This window comes from Dendropsophus ebraccatus, chromosome 3 (genome assembly GCF_027789765.1).
Source record: "Dendropsophus ebraccatus isolate aDenEbr1 chromosome 3, aDenEbr1.pat, whole genome shotgun sequence".
Lineage (NCBI taxonomy): Eukaryota > Metazoa > Chordata > Amphibia > Anura > Hylidae > Dendropsophus > Dendropsophus ebraccatus.
In genome coordinates, this window is record NC_091456.1 from 61517260 (window position 1) to 61543833 (window position 26574).

The window sequence follows — 26574 nt, forward strand, 5'->3', positions numbered from 1 at the left end:
AAAAGTTTTAATTTCCAATATATATTTTGCATACTGGCCAACTTCTCTGAGGAGGCTGCCCCTTCCCCAAAAGACCACGTTTCAATGCAATTTTAGGTAGTCATCTCAAAAAAATTTCCGTTTCTCCAATTCAGTCCTTGGGAATGCTAACATCATATACTGAAGATTTCCTTACAGAAGATTTATCATTAAGACAATCCAAGCTGTTCTTGTTTTTAAAATCCTTTTTATCACAGGTGATTCCACTTCTGGCCATACAATGTAGCATTACATGCCAGCCCTTCATTATGTGAGGCATAGATGGACTTTGTTTACCCAGAGAAGGAGAACTTCTTACAGGAAGTCCCCTCCTTGGCTCCTAGATTAGATGCTTGAGTAGAAGACTCCATTTATGTCATCTATATGCCCAAGAAGGCATAAGAGAGACATAAGACAACACTTTCTATTAAATGTATAAAATCCAAGCTTGGCGAACACGTCACAGAGAGAGGATGAATGAAAGCCAACAATGTACGCTTCTAGTAAACATTTTTTAAATAATGAAAACTCACCCCATCGTAAACTAATGCTTTCCACGAATGTTCCAATTTCTTTATTAACCTAAAGGCAAAACACCATATGACGTCATAAGTATTAATGCATAACTGTCACAAATTGCTTAAAGCAGAGAGAACGATTTACCTTTGATGGTGAAAAAGAGAGAAAAAAAAAACTGTGAAAGACAAGTGCGTGATTTACCTGTAAGATTGGAGAATATCGATAATACCCATAAAAAGCAGGATTCTCTCTCCCTTGTGGTTCTTTGCAGGAATACCACCCATCCTAGTCAAGAATCAAGAAGAGGTTGTCATATTATCATAATAAGTGGATTAAAATTACTTTCATCTTAAAGGGGCAGTCCATGTTTTGCAATAACTGTGTATAAACTGAATATGCCTAAAATAACAATAGATCATACACTCCCAGTTTAAATCTTTACTGTTCCCAAACCAATGACTATAATTACTTTATATATCTTTATCTTTATTCTTAATCGTTATTATTAATTTTGCCTTCCCAGTTTGTCTATTATAATCTTGACCGTCCTTAAAGTTGGCCAAGTTGTCTTTGTTTGGCTATGTTTACACAACGTCAAAAATAGAGAAAAGGTGGCTGATTTTGCTATTTAAAAAAAAGTCAGTTTTTGCCACGATGTAACTGACTGCAATGGTAGTACATTGAAGTCAATGGAAAGAAGAACGTCCAATGCACACAGTGTATTGAATAACGGACGTTTTTACCGTGGACGTCAAAATAATGAACATGATCATTATTTTCGAACATCTTTTGGAAACAGCGGACGTTTTTTATTAGTTGTTCACACGCAGTTTTTCTTTTTCCTCCGTTTTTACTATTAAATTCAATGGACTTTTAAATTAAGACCCAAAGTCCAATTAGTAACCCCAAACTAGAATAGTATACAAAAAACAGTCATTGCACTAAAGGGAGGCCAGACAGCTAAATGACGTCCGTTATTTTAGACTCAAAATGACGGACGTCATTTTAAACAGAGCTGAAAAAAACGTTGCGTGAACATAGCCTTTCTCTTGGTTTAAAGTCTGGCTGATCAAATCCTGTTCTGTATGTTTGTCAATTCAGAATGTTGGCTGGAATCATAAAAAGCTGCAGAACTTCAAAACCTTTATAAAAGCTAAAAAAAATCCTTACGTGTTCTCCTTTGTGACAGCATCAACAGCCTTCCCAGGACCCTGTATAGACTCCAATGCAGTGGAATAGAGGACCTTCTGTACTGACGGTCGTTTATTGTCAATAGAATACTGAGAAGTCTCTCCCTCTTTCTCTTTAGGCGGACGGTCAAGTACATGAACTCCAAGCAGCAGGCTGTAGTCCATAATCTTGAAACTTTCTAACACCTGTTAAAATAGACAAAACACTCATTTATGGTTGCAAAGCACCATCCAGAAATTTGTCCACGTTAGATTAACATAGGGATGTTTTAGAATTATTTTCAGCAAAAATATATAAAAAATAGTTCCCTGATTGTTTTAGATAGAATGGCCGGGGAGGAGGTGGATGAGGCCAGCGTCGTCCACTTACCTCCCCAGTTCCAGTGCCGAGTCCCAGATCGCATTGCTTCTCCTTCGTTTCTTGGTCCTGGTCCTACCGTGGAAATATGGCCGTCGGCTCATCTGCATGCTCAATATGCAGAAGAGATGAGTCCATTTCATGGCAAATCACCATCGGACTCATCTCAGCTCATCTGCATATTGAGTGTGCAGATGAACCGGCAGCCATATCTCCGCAGTGGGACTGAGACTGGGAGCAGGAAGCGCGGGAGTCGGTATGTATGCCGGGCCCTGTCTGGGGGGGCTGACAGGTTTCATTTAAGTGATTTTTGTCTGCAATTAACTATTATTTACTTGCTGCTCTACCTAATTTTTTATGCTTCTGTTAACTGAAACCATTGTTAGGGTATTTTGCTAATACCATATATCACTTTATTGCAGCAAGTTTATGGGCTTGTGTCTGTTTCATATGTTTGATATGCAAACACTTAATATAAAAAACTTTTAAAGTAAAAAAAACAAAACATAGTGAATATAATCTTTCTCTGTTTTCAACCCACTCCTGTTTTTCTTTGAAAAATATTGAGCAAAATGACTGGTGAGGGAACATATCCTAAAAATGCATCTTTTGATCACTTTATTTACTGGGAAATATACAGATTTTGAAAGTGCAAAATAAATAAATAAATAAATAAAAACAGGGTTCTAGCAGAAACGTGCTGCTCTAAGATGAAGCAATATAGCCACAGCATTTTCCCTTTCTGGTCAAATAGATGCTTTACTTTACTCCAGAAAAAAAATTCTTTCAAAACAGCCAGTGTCAGAAAGTGCCAGAGATTTGTAATTTACTTCTATAAAAAAAATCTCTAGTCTTACAGTATTTATCAGCTTCTGTATGTTCTGCAGGAAGTGATATAATCCAGTCTGACACAATGCTGTCTGCCGCCACCTCTGCCCCTTACGGGAATACCGGTAGCAGCTGATAAGTACTGAAAGACGAGATTTTTTTAATAGAAGTAAATTACAAATCTCTGGCAACAGTTGATTTGAAAGATTTTTTGTTGCTAGATATCAGTGTACTGTTACATACCCTACATTTGCTATATTCAACCACTGTAATCTAAAGCAAATACAGTGTGAAAGGAAACATATGTACACTAAATGAACTGTATATTACATTTATGATGTTGACATTTCTTAAATAATTGACTGACTTCTTCATAATGAACCTGTCAGCAAAAAAAAAAAAAAAAAAAAAAAACATCACCAAGTGTTCACATTGCAACTGATCAGGACCAAAAGCTCTGTTTCTACTGTGAGATAGTGACACAAATGGAGAATGGGGAACCTGTCATACGTGTGCATTAGGTTGCAGGAAGTCCATACCTACTCCAGGGAAAGCTGGGTGAGATATGGAGGAATCCAGGAAAGCTAAAAACCCATAGCATACTACTTGCTGTGGGACTTTTTGGTTGGTAGTAGGGCCTGTTATTCCCTTCCTCACCAGTCTGGGTTTTCATGTCTGGCCCAAGTCAGCACAGGTGCTGGAGGTTGCTCATCACTGCGTGTGCAGGAGGGGGTCATGCATGCATATCTCTCCTGGGAGTGGAGAGTGCGATGTCTGCTAAAGCTTCTACTGGGACTTTGAACCACACTGGTATCGTACCAACTTGTGTTGTTTTATGGTAGCAAGTCACCTGTATAGCTAGGATTTCCTGTGTTAAGTTAGAACTTAGACGAGCAGAATTCATTTTAGTTCATTCATTTCATTTTGGTCTGCATGTAAAGGCTGTATTTCTTTTGTTGTCACTGTCTCTGATTGCCATACCTGCTCCCTGCCCTGCTCTACAGAGCTAATCTCCCACACTACCTAAGCGAGATGAAGAGATGGGCGAGAAAACACATCTTGTGGCTTGTTCTCCTGATTGGTCGCTGTTTGAACACTCTGACAGATAAAACCTGTTCATATGTTTCTATGACATATCTAAAGTTTTTTCTGTGACCGTGGCAATTAAAGTTATATTCACACTACGTATGAGACGTTCCGTGACCCGGCCAGTCTCTGACCGGATCATACTTAAGTACCAGCCGGATGATTTTTCCGGCCGCAGTGTTCTGATGCGGGCGCATCAGCGCGTGCCCGCCTCAGAACCTACCGCAGCACACAATGAAGCAAGCATCCGGAGCCGCTTGCTTCATTGTGTAAACTGACAGGCTTTCCTACACCCGCAATTCATTGAATTGCGACCGCAGAAAACTGACATGTTAGTTATTTGCGGCCCCGCACAGGATCCCGGCCGGAGCGTATACGATGTGTATACGCTCTGGCCGGTATCCCATAGAACAAGAGGCAATGTTCCACACTGCATAAAGTACGGCGATGGCAACAATGGCCATACTTTTACGTAGTGTGAACATAGCCTAAGTCATAAAATGCTTTATTGTTCTGTATATGTATGAGAAGCATGAGGTAAAGGTGAAGTTGGGGCAGGAGCAAAACATACTAAAGAGAAGGTAGAAGTTATTCGGGTATGTTACCACTATGGAACATGCACAGAAACTTCAAGCGGAGACTGTGCTGCGGTCTCCACTTGAAGTTCCGCCAGTCCCGTTGACTCAATGATATTATCAAGCTCAATCTGCTGGCGCCTAAAGAATTGACATGTCGCGGCCTCCACTTGAAATTTCCGCGCGTGTTCCGTAGTGTGAACATACCCTTAGAGAAGAAAACTAAATATTGTACATATCTATAAATGAACACTTACAGTACTATGCAGAAGTTTGCTTGCTCAACTCTATTGCCTAAACAGTCTGATATTACCCTGTGTAATAGAGTCAGTGATCAGCTCACCAACAAGCAAATGCTCATTCATTGGCTGATCAGGTAGTTTTGACCTCATTCACTGGCCGTACAAAGCCAGGAATGGATTTTAAAAAAGGAGAATTCTCAATCTTTCATTTATTACCTGTCCTCTGTTCATAGTCTGTTCCTGGCTTTGGCTTTAATGATCTGTCAGATAAATTTGTGTGTCTGTAATAGGGCCTTAGGTCTATTCAAGTATATCTCAAGTCTCAAGTATACCTGCTAGGAAAGCAGCGATTTATTCAAGTCGTCTCTGGTATTCTTCAGTGTACCTGCGCGTGGCAGTGATCTCAAGTCTAAAAGTATTCTAAACACCCAGATCACTTCAAGGGATCTCAGTCAGTATTCTAAAACTGTATTGTACCCTATTGAAGAGACTGCTTATTGTACTGTGCCTTTAATACATTTTTTAAATTAAAGTTGCACTTGTTTAGGTTTAGGCTCCGTTCCCACTGAGCAAAGGTAGCGGAATTCCGCGACGGAATTGTCCGCCGCGGAATGCCGTTAGCCTCCCGCTCATAATGGGACTCTATGGGAGACGCGCGCTCCTGCCCTGTCCGCGCTGAAGAATGAACATGTTCATTCTTCAGCGCGTACAGAGCAGCAGCGCGCGCCTCCCATAGACTCCCATTATGAGCGGGAGGCTAACGGCATTCCGCGGCGGACAATTCCGTCGCGGAATTCCGCTACCTTTGCTCAGTGGGAACGGGGCCTTAGGCTGGACTCTGTAGTTCCTCGCACTACACCTGCACCTACACAGTTCTACTCAAACAGGCATGAGTCTGGGACCTGGGAGGGTATATACCACTTGCCCTAGCACATAAGAGGGGATGTGTGGCTGACTACTGATTGCAGGAAACCACTGCATGATTGATTCAGCTACCATTTGTGAAGCCCTCTCTGCACAATACTGAGCAATGTAATAGGCTTTGTAAATGAACGCCAATCTCACAGACCATTCTGTCTAATAGATCACAACATTACATTACATCTACTGTAGTCTTCATCATCGGCATAAGTGTAAAACAACACAATGGTACAAAGTTATCACAGGAGTTATCTCCTGGCAGTGCTATATAAAGGGTGTGCAACTTTATTCTAAGAACTTTTATATCTTATTATGGACCAGGGGTCGCAGCGGTCGCCATGGCGACCAGGCCCCTACGCTAGGGGGGCCCACGCAGACCCCTTGCCACTTGTCTCTGAGCATCCCGAGAAGCTGCGGCCGCGCAGCTTCTCGGGATGCAGAAATCGCTTTGATGTTCCGCCCGCTCACAAGCGATCAGAATACAGGAGCAGGAAGTGTCAGCGTCCTCCTCCTGTATTCCCTCCCATAGGCTGCCGGCACTTCATACCAGCAGCCTATGGGAGGCCGGGATGTGACCTCTCCGGCAGGCGTGATCATGTGACGTCATCACGCCTGCGGGAAGTCCCGTCCCTGCGGCTCGCAAGATGGAGCCAGAAGAGGAGGAAGAGCTGCTGCTTACAGCCACAGCGCGGATTAGGTGAGTAGGATGTTTGTTTTTTTAGGGGCACCTCTGGGGGCATTATTAGTATATGGGGGCATTATTACTATATGGGGGCACCTCTGGGGGCATTATTAGTTCATGGGGGCACCTCTGGGGGCATTATTAGTATATGGGGGCACCTCTGGGGGCATTATTAGTATATGGGGGCACCTCTGGGGGCATTATTAGCTCATGGGGGCACCTCTGGGGGCATTATTAGCTCATGGGGGCACTTCTGGGGGCATTATTAGCTCATGGGGGCACCTCTGGGGGCATTATTAGTATATAGGGGCACCTCTGGGGGCATTATTAGCTCATGGGGGAACCTCTGGGGGCATTATTAGCTCATGGGGGCACCTCTGGGGGCATTATTAGTTTATTGGGGGCACCTCTGGGGGCATTATTAGTTCATTGGGGGCACCTCTGGGGGCATTATTAGTTCATTGGGGGCACCTCTGGGGGCATTATTAGTATATGGGGGCACCTCTGGGGGCATTATTAGTTCATTGGGGGCACCTCTGGGGGCATTATTATTTCATGGGGGCACCTCTGGGGGCATTATTAGTATATGGGGGCACCTCTGGGGGCATTATTAGCTCATAGGGGCACCTCTGGGGGCATTATAAGCTCATGGGGCACGTCTGGGGGCATTATTAGTATATGAGGGAACCTCTGGGAACATTATTAGTTCATGGGGGCACCTCTGGGGGCATTATTAGTATATGGGGGCACCTCTGGGGGCATTATTAGTTCATTGGGGGCACCTCTGGGGGCATTATTAGTATATGGGGGAACCTCTGGGGGCATTATTAGCTCATGGGGGCACCTCTGGGGGCATTATTAGTATATAAGGGCATCTCTGGGGACATTATAAGCTCATGGGGGCACAGCAGGGAATCCTACATACAGGGGGCACAGCAGGGGGCATTATTAACTCATGGGGGCACAGCAGGGGATCCTACATACAGGGGGCATCCCACATTCCTACTCGCTTTACTGCACATAACACCAAACAGCGCAGTTACTTTGGGAGCCGACAGGAGGGAGAAAGGGAAGGAAGTTGCTAGAAATGTGCGGAGCCTAAATTGTTTGTCTCGCAGGTTCTGAAAAGATGAAACATATCTGGAAGGAATCATCATGGAGGACTGGGCCGGATGGAGAGGAAAAGGGAAAGTGACTCCTCAGATCAAAGAAGATGTCACCTGTGAGTCCCTGTATGACACTTTTCTTATTTTGTAGAACATCATTTAGTAGGGGTGCCCCGAGGTGACAGCTACTACATTATCTGTACTCAGAGATATCACTGTGTTATCTGTGGTGTTACATAGGACTGCAGGTGACATCTACATTATCTGTACTCAGAGATATCACTGTGTTATCTGTGCTGTTACATAGGACTGCAGGTGACTACTACATTATCTGTACTCAGAGGGATATCACTGTGTTATCTGTGGTGTTACATAGGACTGCAGGTGACATCTACTACATGATCTGTACTCAGAGATATCACTGTGTTATCTGTGCTGTTACATAGGACTGCAGGTGAAATCTACTACATTATCTGTACTCAGAGATACCACTGTGTTATGTGGTGTTACATAGGACTGCAGGTGACTACTACATTATCTGTACTCAGAGGGATATCACTGTTATCTGTGGTGTTACATAGGACTGCAGGTGATATCAGGTGACTTCTCCAGGTTGCAGAAGTTCAAACTTCATCGTGCCCTGCTGACAGTTTATTATGGGAGTTGTAGTTTTGCAGCATGTGGCTCTTCAGGTTGTAGCACTACAACTCCCATCGTTTCCAACTGGCAGTTTATGATGAGAGTTGTAGTTTTTCAGCTGGAGAGTCAAAGATTGGAATACAACAATGACACGGTACAGTCCATTAATTATAGGGGGCAGTAGTGCAGTACATGAGGTGGAGGCAGTGGCAGTGCATTAGAACATGGTGGCACATTAGAGTAATTGGATATAACGTTAGATATGACTTTGCCTGATCGGGTGAGATGGGGGGCCCCAAGCTAACATTTTGCACCAGGGCCCATCAGCCTTTAGCTACGCCCCTGACAAAGTTGTATAACTTTGTAATGTGTGTTATTCTGTGAATAATTCTTAACCACCGCACTACCCCTTTAAGGGAGGAAGATGACCACAGATTGTAATTATACCAGTTCTGCTAATATTTATAGGATCATTTTGAAAATAATCGATAAAGGGGTCTGACATTTAATATATTAGGGCACACTTTGTACTGTATACCAGTGTGATACCAATCTTTAAAGGTATTATGTAATTCTTTGAAATTAAGGCCTATCCCTATTGAACTCCCACTGTTTAAAGAGGCCACTGCCTTCACGGGAGCTCCATGTACCACTGTTATTAACCAAGCATAGCGCTGAAGTCTTAGTAGTAGCAGTGCTTGGTATTGTTGCCTAGTGCCTATTACATGAATTGAACGAAGATGAAGAAAATTATAATACTGGTGACAAGGGACAGAACTGTGCTGCTGCTCCTTTAAACAGCTGATCCGTCTAAGGATAAGAATAGGCCACTAGTTTTAATCACTTATGATCATGAGTCAGATATCCCTTTTATTATATCATCACCTTAACACTGTATACAAATTAAACTTTTTTGGTCATCCAGTAAGGGTATGTGCACACTGAAGAAATGTGACGAAAAATCCGTTGAGGAATTCACCACTTGCGCCCGCTCGCGGATTGCAGCAGACGCGCACGTCTCCACCCGTGTCATAGACTCCACTCAATGCATGGACGGATTTCGTCGTCCGTCCAAAGAATGCACACGCTCTGTACTCCCCCATAGAGACGCTATGGCACACTGAGACAGGAGGAATTCCGCCTAATTTACTCAGTGTGAACATACCCTTACTGTATAGTGCACCCCCACCCCAGCACTTTAAAGAAAGGTAGATGGTGGTGCACTGACTACTACTATATGCACAAAAGCAATCTTATACAGTACTGTACTGTATGTGAAGCTTCACCAGTGCTAAATACCGAGCAAATTTTAATTCCGAACGTTACTTTCCGGTACATTTTCATTCAAATACCGAACTGTTCAAATTCAGAAGCAATCAAGCACCGAAGTATTACTGCAAATTATAAACAATATTAAAGAGGTTGTCCAGGCAAAACTAACTTTTCCCCTATCCACAGGATAGAGGAGGTAAGAGACTGTATGAAGTCCTACCTCTGCACAACCAGTCAATCTCCATATCGGCCCTCGGCTCCTTTGTTATCAATACAGACGAGGGTTAGGTCAACAAAATGCTATAAGAGATACACCAAAAAGTCTCCATAATAAAAAGAATGGTAAAGTTGGTAAGTTAGTTTAGATTAGCTCAATAGGTTTGGCCTTACATGATGCTTGGTCAGATGGGCCAGGTTTCATTCCCATGGCTGTTTACAAGAGCTACACACACACACATGAAATGCTGCTATAGGGATTATCAGTCTGCAATGTATTGTTTATACAAGTGCAAGAGCTCTAATAAAGGGGGAAGCGTTGCTGTATACCTACATACGTATGACGTGTACGGTTCTACTGTACATATAATCATAATGCTGTCACTACAAGGATATACTCAATATATTCCCGTGCCAAGTGTCTGTTATTCAAACTAACAACTATTCAAATATGAATGTGACCAAATTTGCATGTCATTTTCATAAAGGAACATGGGACACGTCTTTACATCTGAACAGACTGATGTTTTTGAATCATAACAATTGCAGTATTATGTTTATCAGAAAACCACAAAAGACTGAGAAAAAAATTATGTTTTCCCCCAGGGGCCAGAAACCTATTGCGTAAAGAATGAGTAGGACACACTAATATGATTTCTCTTTAATTTAACCAATAGTTTATTGTCTCCAAATAAACCCCTTGGCTATACCTACTACTTGTTAGATTTTGTAACAAATCAATGTGCAATGTATGTCCATCAAAAACAATGTCATGCTGGGTATAGTACAGTTCCTTTATAGGTTGGTATCAAACATTACAATACATTTTTGGAACTCTAAGCAGAGTGACATGGATCCTGTTCAGTACTGCACAATGCCAATACAGGAAGCAATGCTACTATTAGAGAATTCTTCCGTACATATGGAGTCTGGCAGCACATGCCACAATATTTTCTGCAGAATCCGCCATATGTCTCTATGAACAGATAAATATGTAGGCACAGTAGGGGCCCTATGATATTGACAACATTGTTTATGAGTCCCAGGAAAAATTGTGAGCCCTGTTGGGTACAGAAACTGACATTATTGGTGATAATCTCTGTAAAAATCTGCAGAAAAGGTTGTCACTACTTAAGCAGCAGATAAATGTATGTTATAAAGAGAAAGGCAGAAAACGGAGCAACACTAAACTGAGAAAAAAAGTAAATATAAATCTCCCTCTCCCTCTCTCTCTCTCTCTCTCTCTCATATATATATATATATATATATACACACACACACAAAACAGTCACTGGTACTACCATGACCTGGCCTGGGCAGAGGTGGATGGGATGAGGTGCAGAGTTGAAAGCAGATACAAGTGTTATTGCTGACAGGTGATCACTTTCTAGAAGACAGGGGCATCATAACACATCCAAAAGAATGAGATCAACGGGCACTCACCTTCCATTAAAAATGTCTTTTTATATGTAGTGCAGACTTAAAACTGGCAGGACATACAGAAGTAGGCTGGAGACGCCAAGCACCTAGAAAACATGTAGCCTATTTCTGACACTTCTGTATGTCCTACCAGTTTTAAGTCTGCACTACAAATAAACTGTCCACAGTGAGTGCCCTTTCGATTTCTCTCTTTTCGTAATGTGTTTTGTATATACAGTATACCCAACATGAGTTTTACACACGATGGCCATCTTTTTGTTCATGTATGTTCACTAGAAAGAGAAAGGTATTATTCTCTCTGTGCTCAGTACATGTTAATAGCCAGGAGCAGGAATAAGGGACAATGTGTCAGGACAGGGCGGTAGGGATAAGACAAGACAGTGGGACCCTGAGTCTGAACCCACCCACTGTCCCTACCTACTTGCCTCAATCGACCCTAGGCAGCCGCGGATAACCACAAAGACGTTCCCTATACTGAATAAGTGTAACACAGAACAAGACAGACAAACAAACACAATAATGGGCAGCATAGTACAAAATCGGAGATCAAACGGATAGTTAAAGGTCAGGCGGGAGGTCATTTAACAAGTCAAGCAAGCAGAGTAATTAGGAACGGGGATTGCAGGAGTAGACAGGGGGAGCTGGGATCAGGGTATGAACCCTAATAGCCAGCAGTGAGAGACTGGCCACTGCTTTCATTTATGAGGATCAAGAGCCCGGTCCGGATCCCCATTGGACCAGCGCTCTGATCCTCAAGGTTCCAGACAGGCAGAGGCATCTGTCAATCAAACCACACTGCTCAGCTGCAGCAACCAAGGCCAGCAGTGTAACTGAAAAAACAGCGGGTGTGTCAGACAAAAAGTAAAAACAGACCCAGTTCACACCAGGCTCACTGCACATTCCTGACACTATGTAAAATCATTATGAAAGTTAAAGGCGTAGTGCGGCGGTAAAAAATTATTCACAGAATAACACACATTACAAAGTTATACAACTTTGTAATGTATGTTATGTCTGTGAATGGCCCCCTGTGTCCCACCACCCCCACCCGTGTACCCGGAAGTGTAGTGCATTATACATACCTGATCCGTGCCGACACGCGTCCGCCATCTTGTGCCAAACGCAGCGTCATCAGCCGTTGAGCCGCGATTGGCCGAGCACAGTTATGCTCAGCCAATCGCGGCTGAGCAGTTGACGAAGTGGCCGGCACTCGGGAAGATCGAAGGTGTTCGGGCCAGCCGGCCGAAGATGACGTTTGGCACAAGATGGCGGACACGTGTCGGCACGGATCAGGTATGTATAAAGCACTACACTTCCGGGTACACGGGTGGGGGTGGTGAGACACGGGGAAGGGGGCCATTCACAGACATAACATACATTACAAAGTTGTATAACTTTGTAATGTGTGTTATTCTGTGAATAATTTTTTACCGCCGCACTACCCCTTTAAATTCTACAATTCTGCAATTACGTTGGCATTTATAGTATTATAACTCAATAATAGTGCTTTCTGTAGTTACCAAAAAGAATATAAGAAACCAAATAGACTCATCAGACATAGATGAAATTCAAGAAGCAATCTGGCTGAGTACAGGTGACTTGCTGGCTGAGGGAAATAAGAACAATCAGATTGGGAAATGAAATGTCTTCTCATGCTGGGGAGATCTATCACTACTCCCTGTCCAGATTGATCTGTTTTCATAAAATACAATCAACTGTGTCTTTACTGATTCACTTTACTGTACAGGATCAATAGTTACCAATCATTGCAAATACGGCTCTGACTAAACAAACATAATTCCCATATGAGATGGGTTTGTCATTCTAATTTTTGTTTCTTTGTATTCATATGTTACGGCTAGCTAAAATGAAGACCTATCTACTAAAAATAGCTCCTGACTCCTCATATTTGCTTCTAAATGTTTATGTTGAATCAGTAAGACATGCACTAATGCCATACTACTGTCCAGGAACATAGACACCTCATTTATAGTCTATATATATATCTGTCTGAGTAGATTATGTACTATACATGGTCATGTTTTAAAGAAATAAATGGTAAAGCACAATATGGTACGCTGGGTTTACACTGTTATTGCAGTGCTAGTGATAAAATTGAAGGAAATGTATCATTAGAAAATAAATTCTTCTTTAAATCGGGTTGTTACAGTTAACGTAAAATTGTGAAATATTTTAAAGTGTTTATTATTTATTTTTGTTATTGTAAAATGTTCCAGTTGTCACACTAACTGCTGGAACAGACACAAAAGGCTGGTTGTTAGGAACCGGACAGCAGGACAAGACAAGACAGTGAGCCCTAAGCTCAGCCCCGCCCACTGCCCTCTACCTACTTGCCACAATCCGCCCTAAGATGGCGGCGAGCAACTGGGCGGCAGTCCCTGCACTGGCTAGGTGGGACACAAAGACAAGACAGACAGACAAAACACAATAAAGAATAGTCGACAGTCCGGGTCACAACAATCAGGCAGCACAGTACAAAATCACAATCCTATAATCAGAGTCAACAAACAAGCGATATGGTCAGGGGCAGGCAGCTAGCAAGGATAGTCAGAACACAAAGCAGTAGTCAGGAGATGCAAAGAAACAGAATCCACAAGCAGGCAGAGACTAAGTCAATAACCAGCAATGATATCCAAGACTGAGGTAGTTATATAGAAGACCAGGGCTCTGATCCAGAACATAATTGGACCATCCCCCTGATCTCCAAGCACAGACAGCTGAGAACAAAACAGATCCACTGGCAGCAAGACCTGTCAGTCACAGCAGAACCAAAACACAGATTAACCATGACATGGCCAGACAGAACTCAGCAGGTGAAGTCGGGTGTGTCTCCCAACCCAGGTGAGCAATAAACCAGAGTTCACACACAGCAAAACAAAACACAGAAACAGGATACAAGAAAATCAGCGCCTTCTCGGCCGAACAGCACGAGCTGAGGGGCGCATAAAGCTCTGCAGAGATACCATCCTGACACTGGTACTGCCTGTTTTCTGTGGCTCACTTTTTAGCTTTGCTGTGCAGAGTGGGGTAGAATGTGCGGGGTCATGTGGCCTTGCGATTGAATGACAGCTTTATTGCTCTACTGGCAGGTCAGCAAGACAGATAAGGCTCTGTATGCATCTCCCTAAGCAAACATATCATTGTCTACATATGTACATTTTATTTATGAAATTGAAAGTAAATACTTTAGCCAATGATTTTATAAGCTATGCCCTCCATTGCAATAATTTTTTATTGCCTCAGGGCATCTAAATGTTTACATACACATTGGATAAAAGTAGGTTGATTGTTTGGTTTACAAACATTGAACAAACAATTGTCTGATGATGATTTTAGTTCATATTGGCCCTTACAGTTGTTCATATTGGCCCTACCTTATCAATGTTTTGATCTTTCTGGAAATAGGGCCCATTCACACTGTAGAAAACAGGCAGAAATTCCTAGCGGAATCCACTGCAGGGGTTTCGATCTGAATTTCCACCTGTTTTTCGCAGTGTAAACAGGCCCTTATTCTGGGAACATTCTAAAAAAAATACTCTTGGAATATTCTGAAAATATTCTGTAAACATTTTGAGAATATTCTTTCCTGAAAGATCATTTGTTAATGAAAAATCTTTCTGAACAAATGATGTTTCCCTAGACCAGCGTGCCACCGGGTGAACCCGCCAGCTGTGCCTCACCAACAACTAGGGGCGCCTTATTGCTTGAGAACCATAGTTCTAAGGGGTATGGGCATCTTTAAATGAAAACACTTTGTAAATATAAATATATATATATATATATATATATATATATATATATATATATTCCTATTTTATTAAATGGAAGATAATAAATATGATGAACAGTAAGGTTTCACAGTTGGGTGCACACAGCACAATATAGTGTACTGTCATCCCGTGTCATGAACAGGAAGCCTAGTCAGTAGCCCATGTTTCCTTTACTCTGACACCACAACGTAATTTGCCCTTCTATGCTATAACTAATAATTGGACATATAGTACAAAAATAAAAATGTTTTACATAAGATATAATTGTTTACTAATGTTTATCATTGGAAAAAAAAAAAAAATAAAAAAAAAAAAAAAATATATATATATATATATATATATATATATATATATATATATATATGAAATTATAACTGGTAATCTAAATGGTTGATCTCCCTGTCATGTATTACCAGAAATATTATATATCTGAGAATGAAGGATAGTGAATATGGCCATTATAATAAAGCTTGCGCTGGAATAAATAGAAAGTGTCTTTATTTGCATGTCAACAGAATAGTGTCTGAGAGACTAGATGTTATACGCAGCTGGACATGAGATCACTGCTAGGACATATTCACATGAGACAGCATCAGATAATCTGTCTCTGCCAAGGGCGACTTCTCAAACAATGGGAATCATTTTTATTGATGGACAATAAGACTTGGAACACAAGTAGACTGCTTCAATGATTTATTCTATTTTTCATATATATAGTTATTATTCTGGCAACACAGAAACATGGATATGCTGCTCTATTTTCTAAATGTTACCACCATTAGCTACTTTGAAGCCAAACCCAGTGAGTGAAATCTTATGTGTAATGATAATGCATTATATTGCTAAATTTGTATGTATCCTAATGTAAAAATAAAATGTAAACATGTAAGGGCAAAAATTACCACTAAAAGGGATTTTTCTTGAAATGGAAGCTGGTGCCGTATGGGTAGAAAGTGCAGTTAATATATAATAGTGCAGGTCTAAAGGCCCTATTACACCAACAGATCTGACGACAGATTATCTGTCAAAGATTTGAAGCCAAACCCAGGAACGGACTATAAACAGAGATCAGGTCATATAGGAAAGACTGGATTTCTCTTTTCAAATCTTCTCCTGGGTTTGGCTTCAAATCTTTGGCAGATAATCTGTCGTCAGATCTGTTGGTGTAATAGGGCCTTTACCATGGGGTTGCTTTTCTGGCCATGATTTGTAATTGAATTATTAGCTGTGAAATCTCCTGGCCCAGATGACAAACATGCCCATAAAGGACTTGCCCCAGCAAAAACAAATAAATAATATCACCTACTCTTAGGCTACATTCAAACGTCCGTTTGTTTTTAAGGATGAAAATCTGGATCCTCAAATTTTTATCCGCAATCCATATGGCATCCGTAGTATCTTCTGTATTGTAATCCGTTTTTTTTGCGGATTCATAAATAAAGGTGTAGTGAAGAAAAAAAGAGGGGATGGCAAAAATGATGTCATTAGCTGTCCCAACCCCCAAAAGGTCACATGGTTGTCTGGGGGCCATTTTACAGTCGTTTCTATCAGGCAAGATATTTGTGGCAGGAGGAGCTTGGTAAAGTCATAAAAAACTTATCCGCGATATGGATGGTTTTGTGGACAGTTTTGTGGATTGAAATGTACTCTCCACAAATTGCACTCGTATTACAACATGTCCCATTTTGTTTGTCATGGATTGCGGATGTATGAATAACACCATTAAAGTTAATGGGTTGTAATGGATTCAGTATTTCCAGGTCCGTGAAAACGGATGAAAAATACTGACGTGTGAATGTAGACTTACTCTCTTGCGTCTTGGAAGCATGCCAACAGAGAGGTATATCATTCTCCCACTTAAAAAGCCAAGCTTTGTATATACATCCAGCAGGGAGTCCCGGAAAACATGGATACAGCCATAGGCTGTATCCATGTTTTCCTGGCAGCCCTAGGGCAGCATCCAACGGTTTGGAGAACATTGTTGAACCTGAACAGTTAGGCAAGTTTTCTCAACACTAGTAGCTACTCAATCCATGTTGTGCTGGATGTATATATTCATACAATGCAACTAACTCAGAGTTAATAGAAACCAAATGTCTTAGTCAACACACATACGCAATGATTTCAGATACAGACAGAAGTAAAAATATCCCAGTCCTTGGAACACAAGGTTCCTGCTATGGAGCAGCTATGAGAAATAGGCTGGGAAAAGTAACCTTGAATATGTTCTTGTACATAAAGCCTGATTATTTTCAGAGGATGGAAAAGATTGTAATTCACTGTCATTAAGATGATAAATGTAGGCAACGAGCATCAAGCTTTTTTTTTTTCTCCAAATGACAGGCAAAAATTAAAATAACATTATAATAAACTAATATCTTCTATACCAGTGATTTTCAACCAGTGTGCCGTGGCACACTAGTGTGCCGTGACACAAGGTCGGGTGTGCCGCGGAGTAAGTTCCCCAAACTATGGTGCCCCTGCAGATCGCCCCGCTGCTGCTGTCCGCCTCACCTACTGGCCGCCTGTAAAGCCAGGACGTGCTCCTCCTATCCAATCAGCGGAGACCGGGAGCGTGGTGCGCTGTGGCGGGCCGTGATGCACGCATCCAATCAACGTGTGCGCTACCGCCCGCCGCAGCGCACCACGCTCCCGGTCTCTGCTGATTGGAGGAGCACGTCCGGGCCCTACGGGCGGCCAGTAGGTGAGGCGGACAGCAGCAGCGACCATCTCGGAGGAGGTGAGGAGGAAGGGGGGGAGAGAAACCTGGGGATGGGGGAGAGAAATAGGAGAAAACAATGGGGGAGAGAAACCTGGGGATGGGGGAGAGAAGCATGGGGGAGAAACAGGGGGGGAGACAGGGAGAGAAGCATGGGGAGAGAAACATTGGGATGGGGAAAAAACTGGTAGGGAGAGAAGCATGGGGGAGAGAAACCTGGGGATGGGGGAGAGAAACATGGGGATGGGGGAGAGAAGCATGGGGGAGAGACAGGGAGAGAAGCATGGGGGAGAGAAAAATGGGGATGGGGAAAAAACAGGTAGGGAGAGAAGCATGGGGGAGAGAAACCTGGGGATGGGGGAGAGAAACATGGGGATGGGGGAGAGAAACAGGGGGGAGAGACGGAGAGAAGCATGGGGGAGAGAATCATGGGGATGGGGGAGAAACAGGGGAGAGAAACATGGGGATGGGGGAGAGAAACAGCGGAGAGGAGCAGGGGGGAGAGAAGTTTGGTGGAGAGAAGCAGGGGGGAGAGAAGTATGGTGGAGAGAAGCATGGGGGAGAGAAGCACAGGAGAGAAGCAGGGGGAAGAAGTATGGTGGAGAGAAGCACAGGGGGGAGAAGAAAACAGGCCCAGGTTTCACACTGAATGAGTATAAATACATTTAGAATCTATATTATTAACTATATGTATAATATGTACTGTTTTAGTGTCATTTTGTGCCATTTTGGTTTATGGTGTGCCCCGGGATTTTTTAAGTATAAAAAGTGTGCTGCGGCTCAAAAAAGGTTGAAAATCACTGTTCTATACTACTGAATGCATATATATTTCCCAGAATAGTTAAAGTGCATCCGTCATGAAGTTGGTTGACCCAATTGGTGTGAAATCCATTTTGCTGTGGAAAGTTTGGCCATCCATGGATGTGACCCCCATTCTTATCTAATTGGGTTTGTGCAAAGTAATGACCCAGAGTGTTCACATCCATGGATCCCTGAACCTCCAGTGCCAGAAAGGATTTTATGCTGATCGGGTCAGCATTAGGGATGAGTGAATTTACAGTGCTAGTAAAGGGAAGGGCTTCACTAAGCTCGGCCATCAGTTTGCCAGCCTGCTGCCTTTGAAAGCCGTGCTGCTCTACTTTGGATGCCTGGAAAAGCTGGATGCAGTGCTGGGAGAAGTTTCCCACGACTGTATTCAGCATTTTTTAAGGCACCTGGAGCGGAAGATGCTACAGCCAACCATGAAGATAACCAGGAAAATCTGCAAGTTACAAAAATGTTCCAGGAGCTTGTATAACCTCTTGTATACTGATATAATTGTACGCCTGCATTCATTAATAGGTCTCTTTAGTAACATGCACATAATACAACATATTTGCATTTTTCATGTATAATACTGCTGCACTAACTGGATGTTCTTTGTCAGGTGCCTGAAGACAACTGATGTCAGAACATCCTGGATATACATAGCATGGTACCAACTTGTGTACCTATCTAGTATTGTACTTACCCGGCAATCCCTCTGTAGTGTTTTCATTAATGCACTGTAGGTGTCAGGATCAAAATACAATCCTTCATGCATATCTTGCAGGAAATCCAGGTCTTTGTATGTGGGGCAAGATTTCTCTCGTTCTTTTCGTGATGCTCTTCGCTTATATGTTGATCCCTTGAGGTCATACTTGAAATGCATCTTTAGTGAACGTGGCAATACATTGTTCATAACCACAAGCCGAATGTTTATACCTCCAGACTGAAGACAGTAAAGTCCATAAAACTTGGGCAGCAGTGTTCGAGGATTCTGATTTAAATTCTATATAAAAAAAAACATACTGAATGAGAGAAAGCAGACAAACATCACTATATAGTAGATGAAACAAATTAGGTTTATAAGGCTTTGCTTCAGCATTGGGGATCAGGAGAAGGGGATTAGTTGGTACTTCTCCTTCTCATACTCGGCCATACAGAAACATTTCCATACCCCGATGTACATCAGTTGCTATATAATGAAATAGATTTATGTGGATTTTAGTGTCTTCTGATATATCAATCATATCAGAAGGGATTTATCCATTGGGGTCAACTGGATTTATTTCTAAAGGTGCCTGTACATGAGTATTCACCCCCTTCAAAATATAAGTGGCTGCCTCTCTCAGTTCTAGACATTGGTGAATGATTAAGATACCAAAAAAGAGAGTCCTAGCTCACTTGTATACCGTACTAATGTATAACATATAATGAAATATTGCTTAGATGTATTCTAATATCTCCTTACTCACCATGTAGTAGCCAGGAAGCAGCTTTTGAAGGAATTCTGCCTCTTTGTGTTGAACTGTTTTAATGATAAATTCATCGTCACTGGTTACAAAGAAGATGGAGCCGCTTGCACCAGGATTAGACAATTCTATTAAGGGTTCGCTGCAGAGTGAATACTAAACCAAAAAGCAAGAATATATCGATTAGCCTGAGCCCCACAGCTGTAAATTACAAGGTATACTTCTTTACTATTTGATGTCATATTTTACATGACTGCATTGCAATGATCATTGACTTATTCACTATTTGGTTTAAAATCTAACATTTACCATTAAGGATGCTTTATGGCAGAACACAACATTTGCACTGCTGACCACTTATGAATTATATACATTTTGGCCAAGTTTAACATGTGGCTATCGGGTACAGTCTAAGGGCCCTATAACACAGAGCAATAATCGGCTGAATTGGGCAGATTCAACTGATTATCACTACGTGTAATAGAGACAACGATCAGCCGATGAAATCGATCATCGGCTGATTGTTGGTTTAGGTTTGAACCTAAAATTGTCGGGTGTACAGGAGAGAAGACCGGGAGTGGGGAGAGGTAAGGTATCAGGTGTTTGGGCAAGGGCTGCATGGACATCAATACTGATGTCCATGCAGCCTTTACTGCCCGATTATCAGGCCGTCTAATAGGTTCAGCAAATGAGCGTCCATCTGGCAGATCAGCGCTCGTTTATTAAAATGATAGAGCCGTAGTGGGCCCGTGTAATAGGATCCTAACACTGCAGCTGCCAAATGTGGATGAGAACATAACCACATGCCATACGCAATGACTGTACTATTTTGCTGGTAAAAATGTGGTATTATTGGGAAAATCATGCCACTGGTGATATAGGTGTGGGTGGTTTGGTCTCAACACGGCAGCCAAAAAGTTGTATTGTATCCTTCTACTTTTACCTTTTTTGAGATAAACACTTTAAATGAGTTAGGCCAAACGTTATCTATAGAAAGTGTTTCCAGGTCAAGGTTACAGGACTCACATGTGAGATATCACTTAATGAACTTCATAAACATGGCAATTAATTTATCCGTGTTCTCAATTAGAATGCAATCAGCAATATTCTTAGGGGTATTTAATGCTAATGAGATCATTTACTGAAATAATTACTATAATCAATGGCCACAAAAATATCAATTATAATAAGACCACGGCTTCATCAAATGCTTAATTAGCTCTTAACCCATTTTTTGTTTAACTTCTAGGCCAGGCCAAGTCCATCATCCAGCTATGAACATGGATGTTAAAGGGGTATTCCCATCTGGAAAAGTTATGCCCTATCTACAGTATTCGTAGGATAAGGCGTAACAGAGATTGTGGGGATGTCCTACTGCTTAGGTCCCCCGCGATCTCGAGAATGGAGAATGAATGGAGTGACAGAGTGCATGCATGGCCCACAGCTCCATTCAGCAGGGATTTTGTGGCGTCCATGAGAACAATACACAGAGAGGAAACAATCACAGAGTTCTTACCAAGTAATCATCTGGTTTGATGCCAAAAAGCTCTCTGAAGTAGCGGAATGCTAATGGAGCATAGGTCTTAAATCTGAAGTCTGGGTAATGATGTGCTGGGGTTAAATTGCTTCCTTCACTAAAATTTGAGGAAAAACATTGTCAATTTATTACACAGCTATACGGCATATAACTACTTATCACTAGAGATAAGTGAACCCCGAGAAAATCCGGATTTGTTTGGACCTGAACACTCTGCATTTGATTGTATCCATGTTTTCCGGGACTTTCTAGGGCTGCGTCCAACTTCTTCAGGCACTGGTAAGCAAATGCAGACCATTCGGGTTTGGAAGAACGTGAGCATGCTCAATTACGCTCATCTCTACTTATCACATGTACTGTATGTTTTAACAAGAAAAATATGACCAATTTTATAACCACCATCAAACACTTCCACCCAACCACCAAAGCATTTTATACATATTATTACTAGAGATGAGCGAACCTCAAGCATGCTCGAGTCGATCCGAACCCGAACTTTCGGCATTTGATTAGCGGTGGCTGCTGAAGTTGGATAAAGCCCTAAGGCTATTTGGAAATCATGGATATAGTCATTGGCTGTATCCACGTTTTCCAGACAACCTTAGAGCTTTATCCAAGTTCAGCAGCCCCAGCTAATCTAATGCACATCGTTCGGGTTTGGATCGACTCGAACCCGAACCCGGTTCGCTCATTTCTAATTATTACACAGTAAAGGGTTGTATCTAGAGGAGAAAAAACTAATATAGGGCACCTTGTGGTTTTGGTTAACAAAATCACATTTATTTTAGACCATGTAAATGTTGAAAATTCTAATTTTTACATTTTAAAGTGCTGCAAGTGAAGAATTATTAGGACCCACTGCTTTGTGGGATATCAGCTACATAAGATGACACTACTTTAGATGTATCCATACACATGTTCTCATGGCATTTTATCTGCATCCTCAGGTCTTCTCTGGAAATCTTTCAATTTGCAAACTTTTTGTGGTACAGATTGCGGATCCAAACAATTACGGATAGTGTGAATATCCCTATGGAAACCAATGGGCACTAATTTTGTCCTTAAGGGCGGGTTCACACTACGGAATTCTCGCGGATAATGTCCGCGGAATTCCGTCAGCTGTCCGCCCGCACATTTGGGCGCCTTTCCGCCGGCCCCATAGACACCATACGCTGAAAGAAGTGTCATGTCACTTCTTTCAGCGGATCGCGGAATACGCCGGCCCATAGAATGGTGTCTATGGAGCCGGCGGAAAAGCTCGTGCCCGTGCGGGCGGTCAGCTGACAGAATTCCGCGGACATTGTCCGCGAGAATTCCGTAGTGTGAACCCACCCAAAATGCGTTTCTACAACTAACAATGTGTGAATAAGGCCTAAGTATTTCAACAGGCTTACAGCCACCCTCTGTATCAGATACATTACTATGACATAAAGGAATAAACAAACTTTGTAAAATGTTTAAGCTGACGTTAACACATATCAGGAAGAGGTAACAGAGCTCAAGGTGTATAAAGGTAGTTATGCTCAGTCTGAGCATATGGTTATATATGGTCTAGTTAAACAAGAGGTGACCATTGTCTGCCCATTCTATATTGAATCACATGTTTATAACACGTGGAAGCTTTTGAATCGGATTGATTGTTGGTGCTTATGTCACTGTCTGCAGTAAATCAGTAGAAATAAAAAACAGCAGTTAAATAGCATGTTAGGTTATTACTAATATTTATTTTTATGATGTGAGTCACCTTTTGGCATGCCTCACTACAGTTTTCCATTTGACAATATGTGGTACTAAAAGGTACATTTTGCCAGCATAATTGTCAGGGCAGACAGTACAGCGACTGTAGTGGCTTTGGTCATTGTGTGTATAGTTTTCACTATTGGTGCAGTCAGTCACTGAGGAAAATAGACTTTAAAAAGTTGACTACAGTTATATGATATAAGGTATAACACTGATAAATCAGTCAATACAAATATAGGCTGGGTTCACACTACGTATATTTCAGTCAGTATTGTGGTCCTCATATTGCAACCAAAACCAGGAGTGGATTAAAAACACAGAAAGGCTCTGTTCACACAATGTTGAAATTGAGTGGATGGCCGCCATATAACAGTAAATAACTGCCATTATTTTAATATAACAGCCGTTGTTTTAAAATAACAGCAAATATTTGCCATTAAATGGCGGCCGTCCACTCAATTTCAACATTATGTGAACAGTACCTCTGGGTTTTTAATCCACTCCTGGTTTTGGTTGCAATATGAGGACCACAATACTGACTGAAATATACGTAGTGTGAACCCAGCTATAATCTGGAAAAGACACGGCTAGAAAAGCTCAGTCACTTCACCCCTCTTTTTAGTATCATGTGCAGCTTACACAATTTATTTGAATAAAGCAAAAAGTCCAACGATAGAGGTCAAAAGAGCGGCACTCACCCAAAGATGTTAGCATTTATGTCAGGATTTATGCACACATGCAGACATCGGCAGAACACAGGTGAACAGTTACATCCATTTAGCACTAGGCTCTGCTTCATCAAACCAGATGTAACTAAGTGTTCAGCCTAGCACGAAATAGCTATCATTATTCACCTGGCTTCTGTCAAATTCTGCACGTGCACTGTGATGCATTGAAAATAATCAATCATTTATCTGTTGCTCTCTATTGTTGGCCAACACAAATATAATATCTTCTGTATAAATAACCTGTGCAACACTGTCCTTCCATTTTTTATCGAACTTTCTTTTCAACCCCCTACATTCTGGCTTCTGCTCCCACCATTTCATAGAAACTGTCTCATACCAATACTCTGTGCTCCTTCTCCTTGACCTATCCTCTGATACAGTCAACCATTCCCTCCTACAAACCCTTTCATCCTTCAGCGTCACAGGCTTAGCTCTCTCCTGGATCTCCTGACACCTCACCAGCCCCCAAAGGCACTATCCTAGAGCCACTACCCTTCTCCATCTATACGTTTGGCATTGGACAGATCATAGAATACCATAGCTTTAAGTACCACTTCTATGCTGATGACACTCTGATCTAGATGTCATCTTTCTGCTATCCAGAATCCCAAATTGGCTACCAGTTATATCATCCTTTTCCTGCCACCTTTTAAAACTCAACATGGACAAAACAAAATTTATTACCTTTTCTCCCATCTCACACCACCCCTCCATTCTCTGGAACTCACTACCCCAACACAGACGGCTCACGCCCACCATCACAACCTTCAAAAGTAACCTGAAAACCCACCTCTTTAGACTACAACCTACAATAACTCTGCTGCCACTTCACCACCCTGTGACCATCTGGTCCCTTCCCTCACCTTTTGGATTTTAAGCCCCCGCGGGCAGGGTCCAATCTCCCTGTGTACTAGTCTGTTTATTGAACGTTAAATGCCGATTTGTTGAACAATACTCTTTATCCCCTTTAAGACTGGGTCAAATTAATACAATGTTCCTCCCCGTCTTCTAAAAGCCATATTTTTTTTATTTTTCCACCTACAGGGCTGGTTGAGGTGTCATTTTTTTGTGCCATGATCTCTAGTTTTTATTAATATCATATTGTTGTCACAGAAATTTTTTGATCGCTTTTTATAATTTTTTTTCTGATAAATAATTTTAAAAAATCAGCAATCCTGGTGTGTTTTTTTTACCATTTACGCGGTTCACCATGCAGGAACAATAATGTTATATTTTAATAGATCGGACAATTCCACAGGCTACAATATACAATATGTTTATTTATTAATTTTTTATTTTTATTTTTATAATGGGCAAGGAGGTATATTAAACTTTTATTGGCAGGGAGGTTTATAAGGGTTTTTTTAAATACTTTTGAAAACTTTTTTTATTACTTTTTTTACACCTTTTTTTTCACTTTAAAACATGCAATCAATAGATTGCATACAGTGATCTATGCTATGCCATGCATGACTGCGGGGGTCCCGATCACTCAGTGACAGCAGCTTGTCCTGTCACTGAGTACCTTAAACGCAGCGATCGGTATAGATTGACGCGTTTAAGGGGTTAATGAGAGGCAACTGCGGGATCGCAGCTGCCTCTCATTACCCTTAGCTCCTGGGACCCTGATGTGTGGGGGTCCGCTCTCACTTCAGCAGTCCTGCACACATCAAACCCCTTCACAGTCAGGAACGTATATATACATTCCTACTAACGTGAAGGGGTTAATAGACCTTTACATGGCTCAAACAATTGCAGGCTGGGCCATGTGAACGCACCATTCAACTGCATCATTGTTAGAAACATTTCCCCATGTACACGGGGTTGTGCTGCCAATAAAGACTATTTAAAAGGCTGCATATTAGATACGCTTAGACGTCAAACAAGAGTTTTCTCATATATCCGCTGATCACTGGCCACCTAACAGGAATGATTATTCCTAGGAGCGCTCATTGGGCTAATAATGTAAAAGGGGCAGTATATATTCAGTTCCCCGCTTCTTACTAATATACCGACTGTAGGTAATGGGGCAGATGGAAAGACTAAAACATGTAGTAAGTGACCTTAGGGAAAACAGGACCTTGAGAGTTAGGGCCCTATTCCACCGGACGATTATCGTTCGCATAATCGTTAACGATTAACAATCTCAAACGACTGCTATTTAGAAAGACCTGAAAACGTTCACTCATTTCCATGGAACGATAATCGTTACTTATGATCGTATTTGCGATCGTTTTCTCTTCGCTATTTCTTCGCTATTGCGTTCGTATCTACTGTGAACGACCGAACGGCGTCTTAATCAATGCGAACGATTTGCGAACGAGCAACGATAAAAATAGGTCAAGGTCTTATAAAGTGATCAACGATTTCTCGTTCGGTCGTTAATCGCTAACTGCATTTTAACCGAACGATTATCGTTTAGATTCGAACGATTTAACGATAATCTGAACGATAATCATCCGGTGGAATAGGGTCATCCACAGTTTTACAACATGGATGATGTATGAATAAGCAAAACAATAAAACTATAATTCATGTGAAACGCAAAACAAACTATAATTCATGTGAAATTAGCAGTGCATAAACTTTACACTGTTGTGTTCAATGACAATCCACATTGCTTATTAGTAGTTAAAGGGAAACTATCAGCAGGCCGGAAGACCCTAACCTGCTGTTATGTTTCTATAGAGAAGG

The 26574-nt window shown here is 41.7% G+C and overlaps 1 protein-coding gene across 2 annotated transcripts in view; it reads right to left on the minus strand.

Annotated features, from left to right (window-relative positions):
* The window catches only part of PIP5K1B (phosphatidylinositol-4-phosphate 5-kinase type 1 beta), a 113089-nt gene that overhangs the window by 22579 nt on the left and 63936 nt on the right, over positions 1 to 26574 (minus strand). For both annotated transcript variants that reach the window (XM_069961874.1, XM_069961875.1), the window contains exons 5-10: positions 21392 to 21509; positions 19879 to 20031; positions 19113 to 19412; positions 1708 to 1913; positions 739 to 822; positions 552 to 600 (exon numbers count right to left, since the gene is read on the minus strand). In XM_069961874.1, the coding sequence (XP_069817975.1) occupies positions 552 to 600; positions 739 to 822; positions 1708 to 1913; positions 19113 to 19412; positions 19879 to 20031; positions 21392 to 21509 (910 nt within the window). The remainder of the gene's footprint in view (positions 1 to 551; positions 601 to 738; positions 823 to 1707; positions 1914 to 19112; positions 19413 to 19878; positions 20032 to 21391; positions 21510 to 26574) is intronic.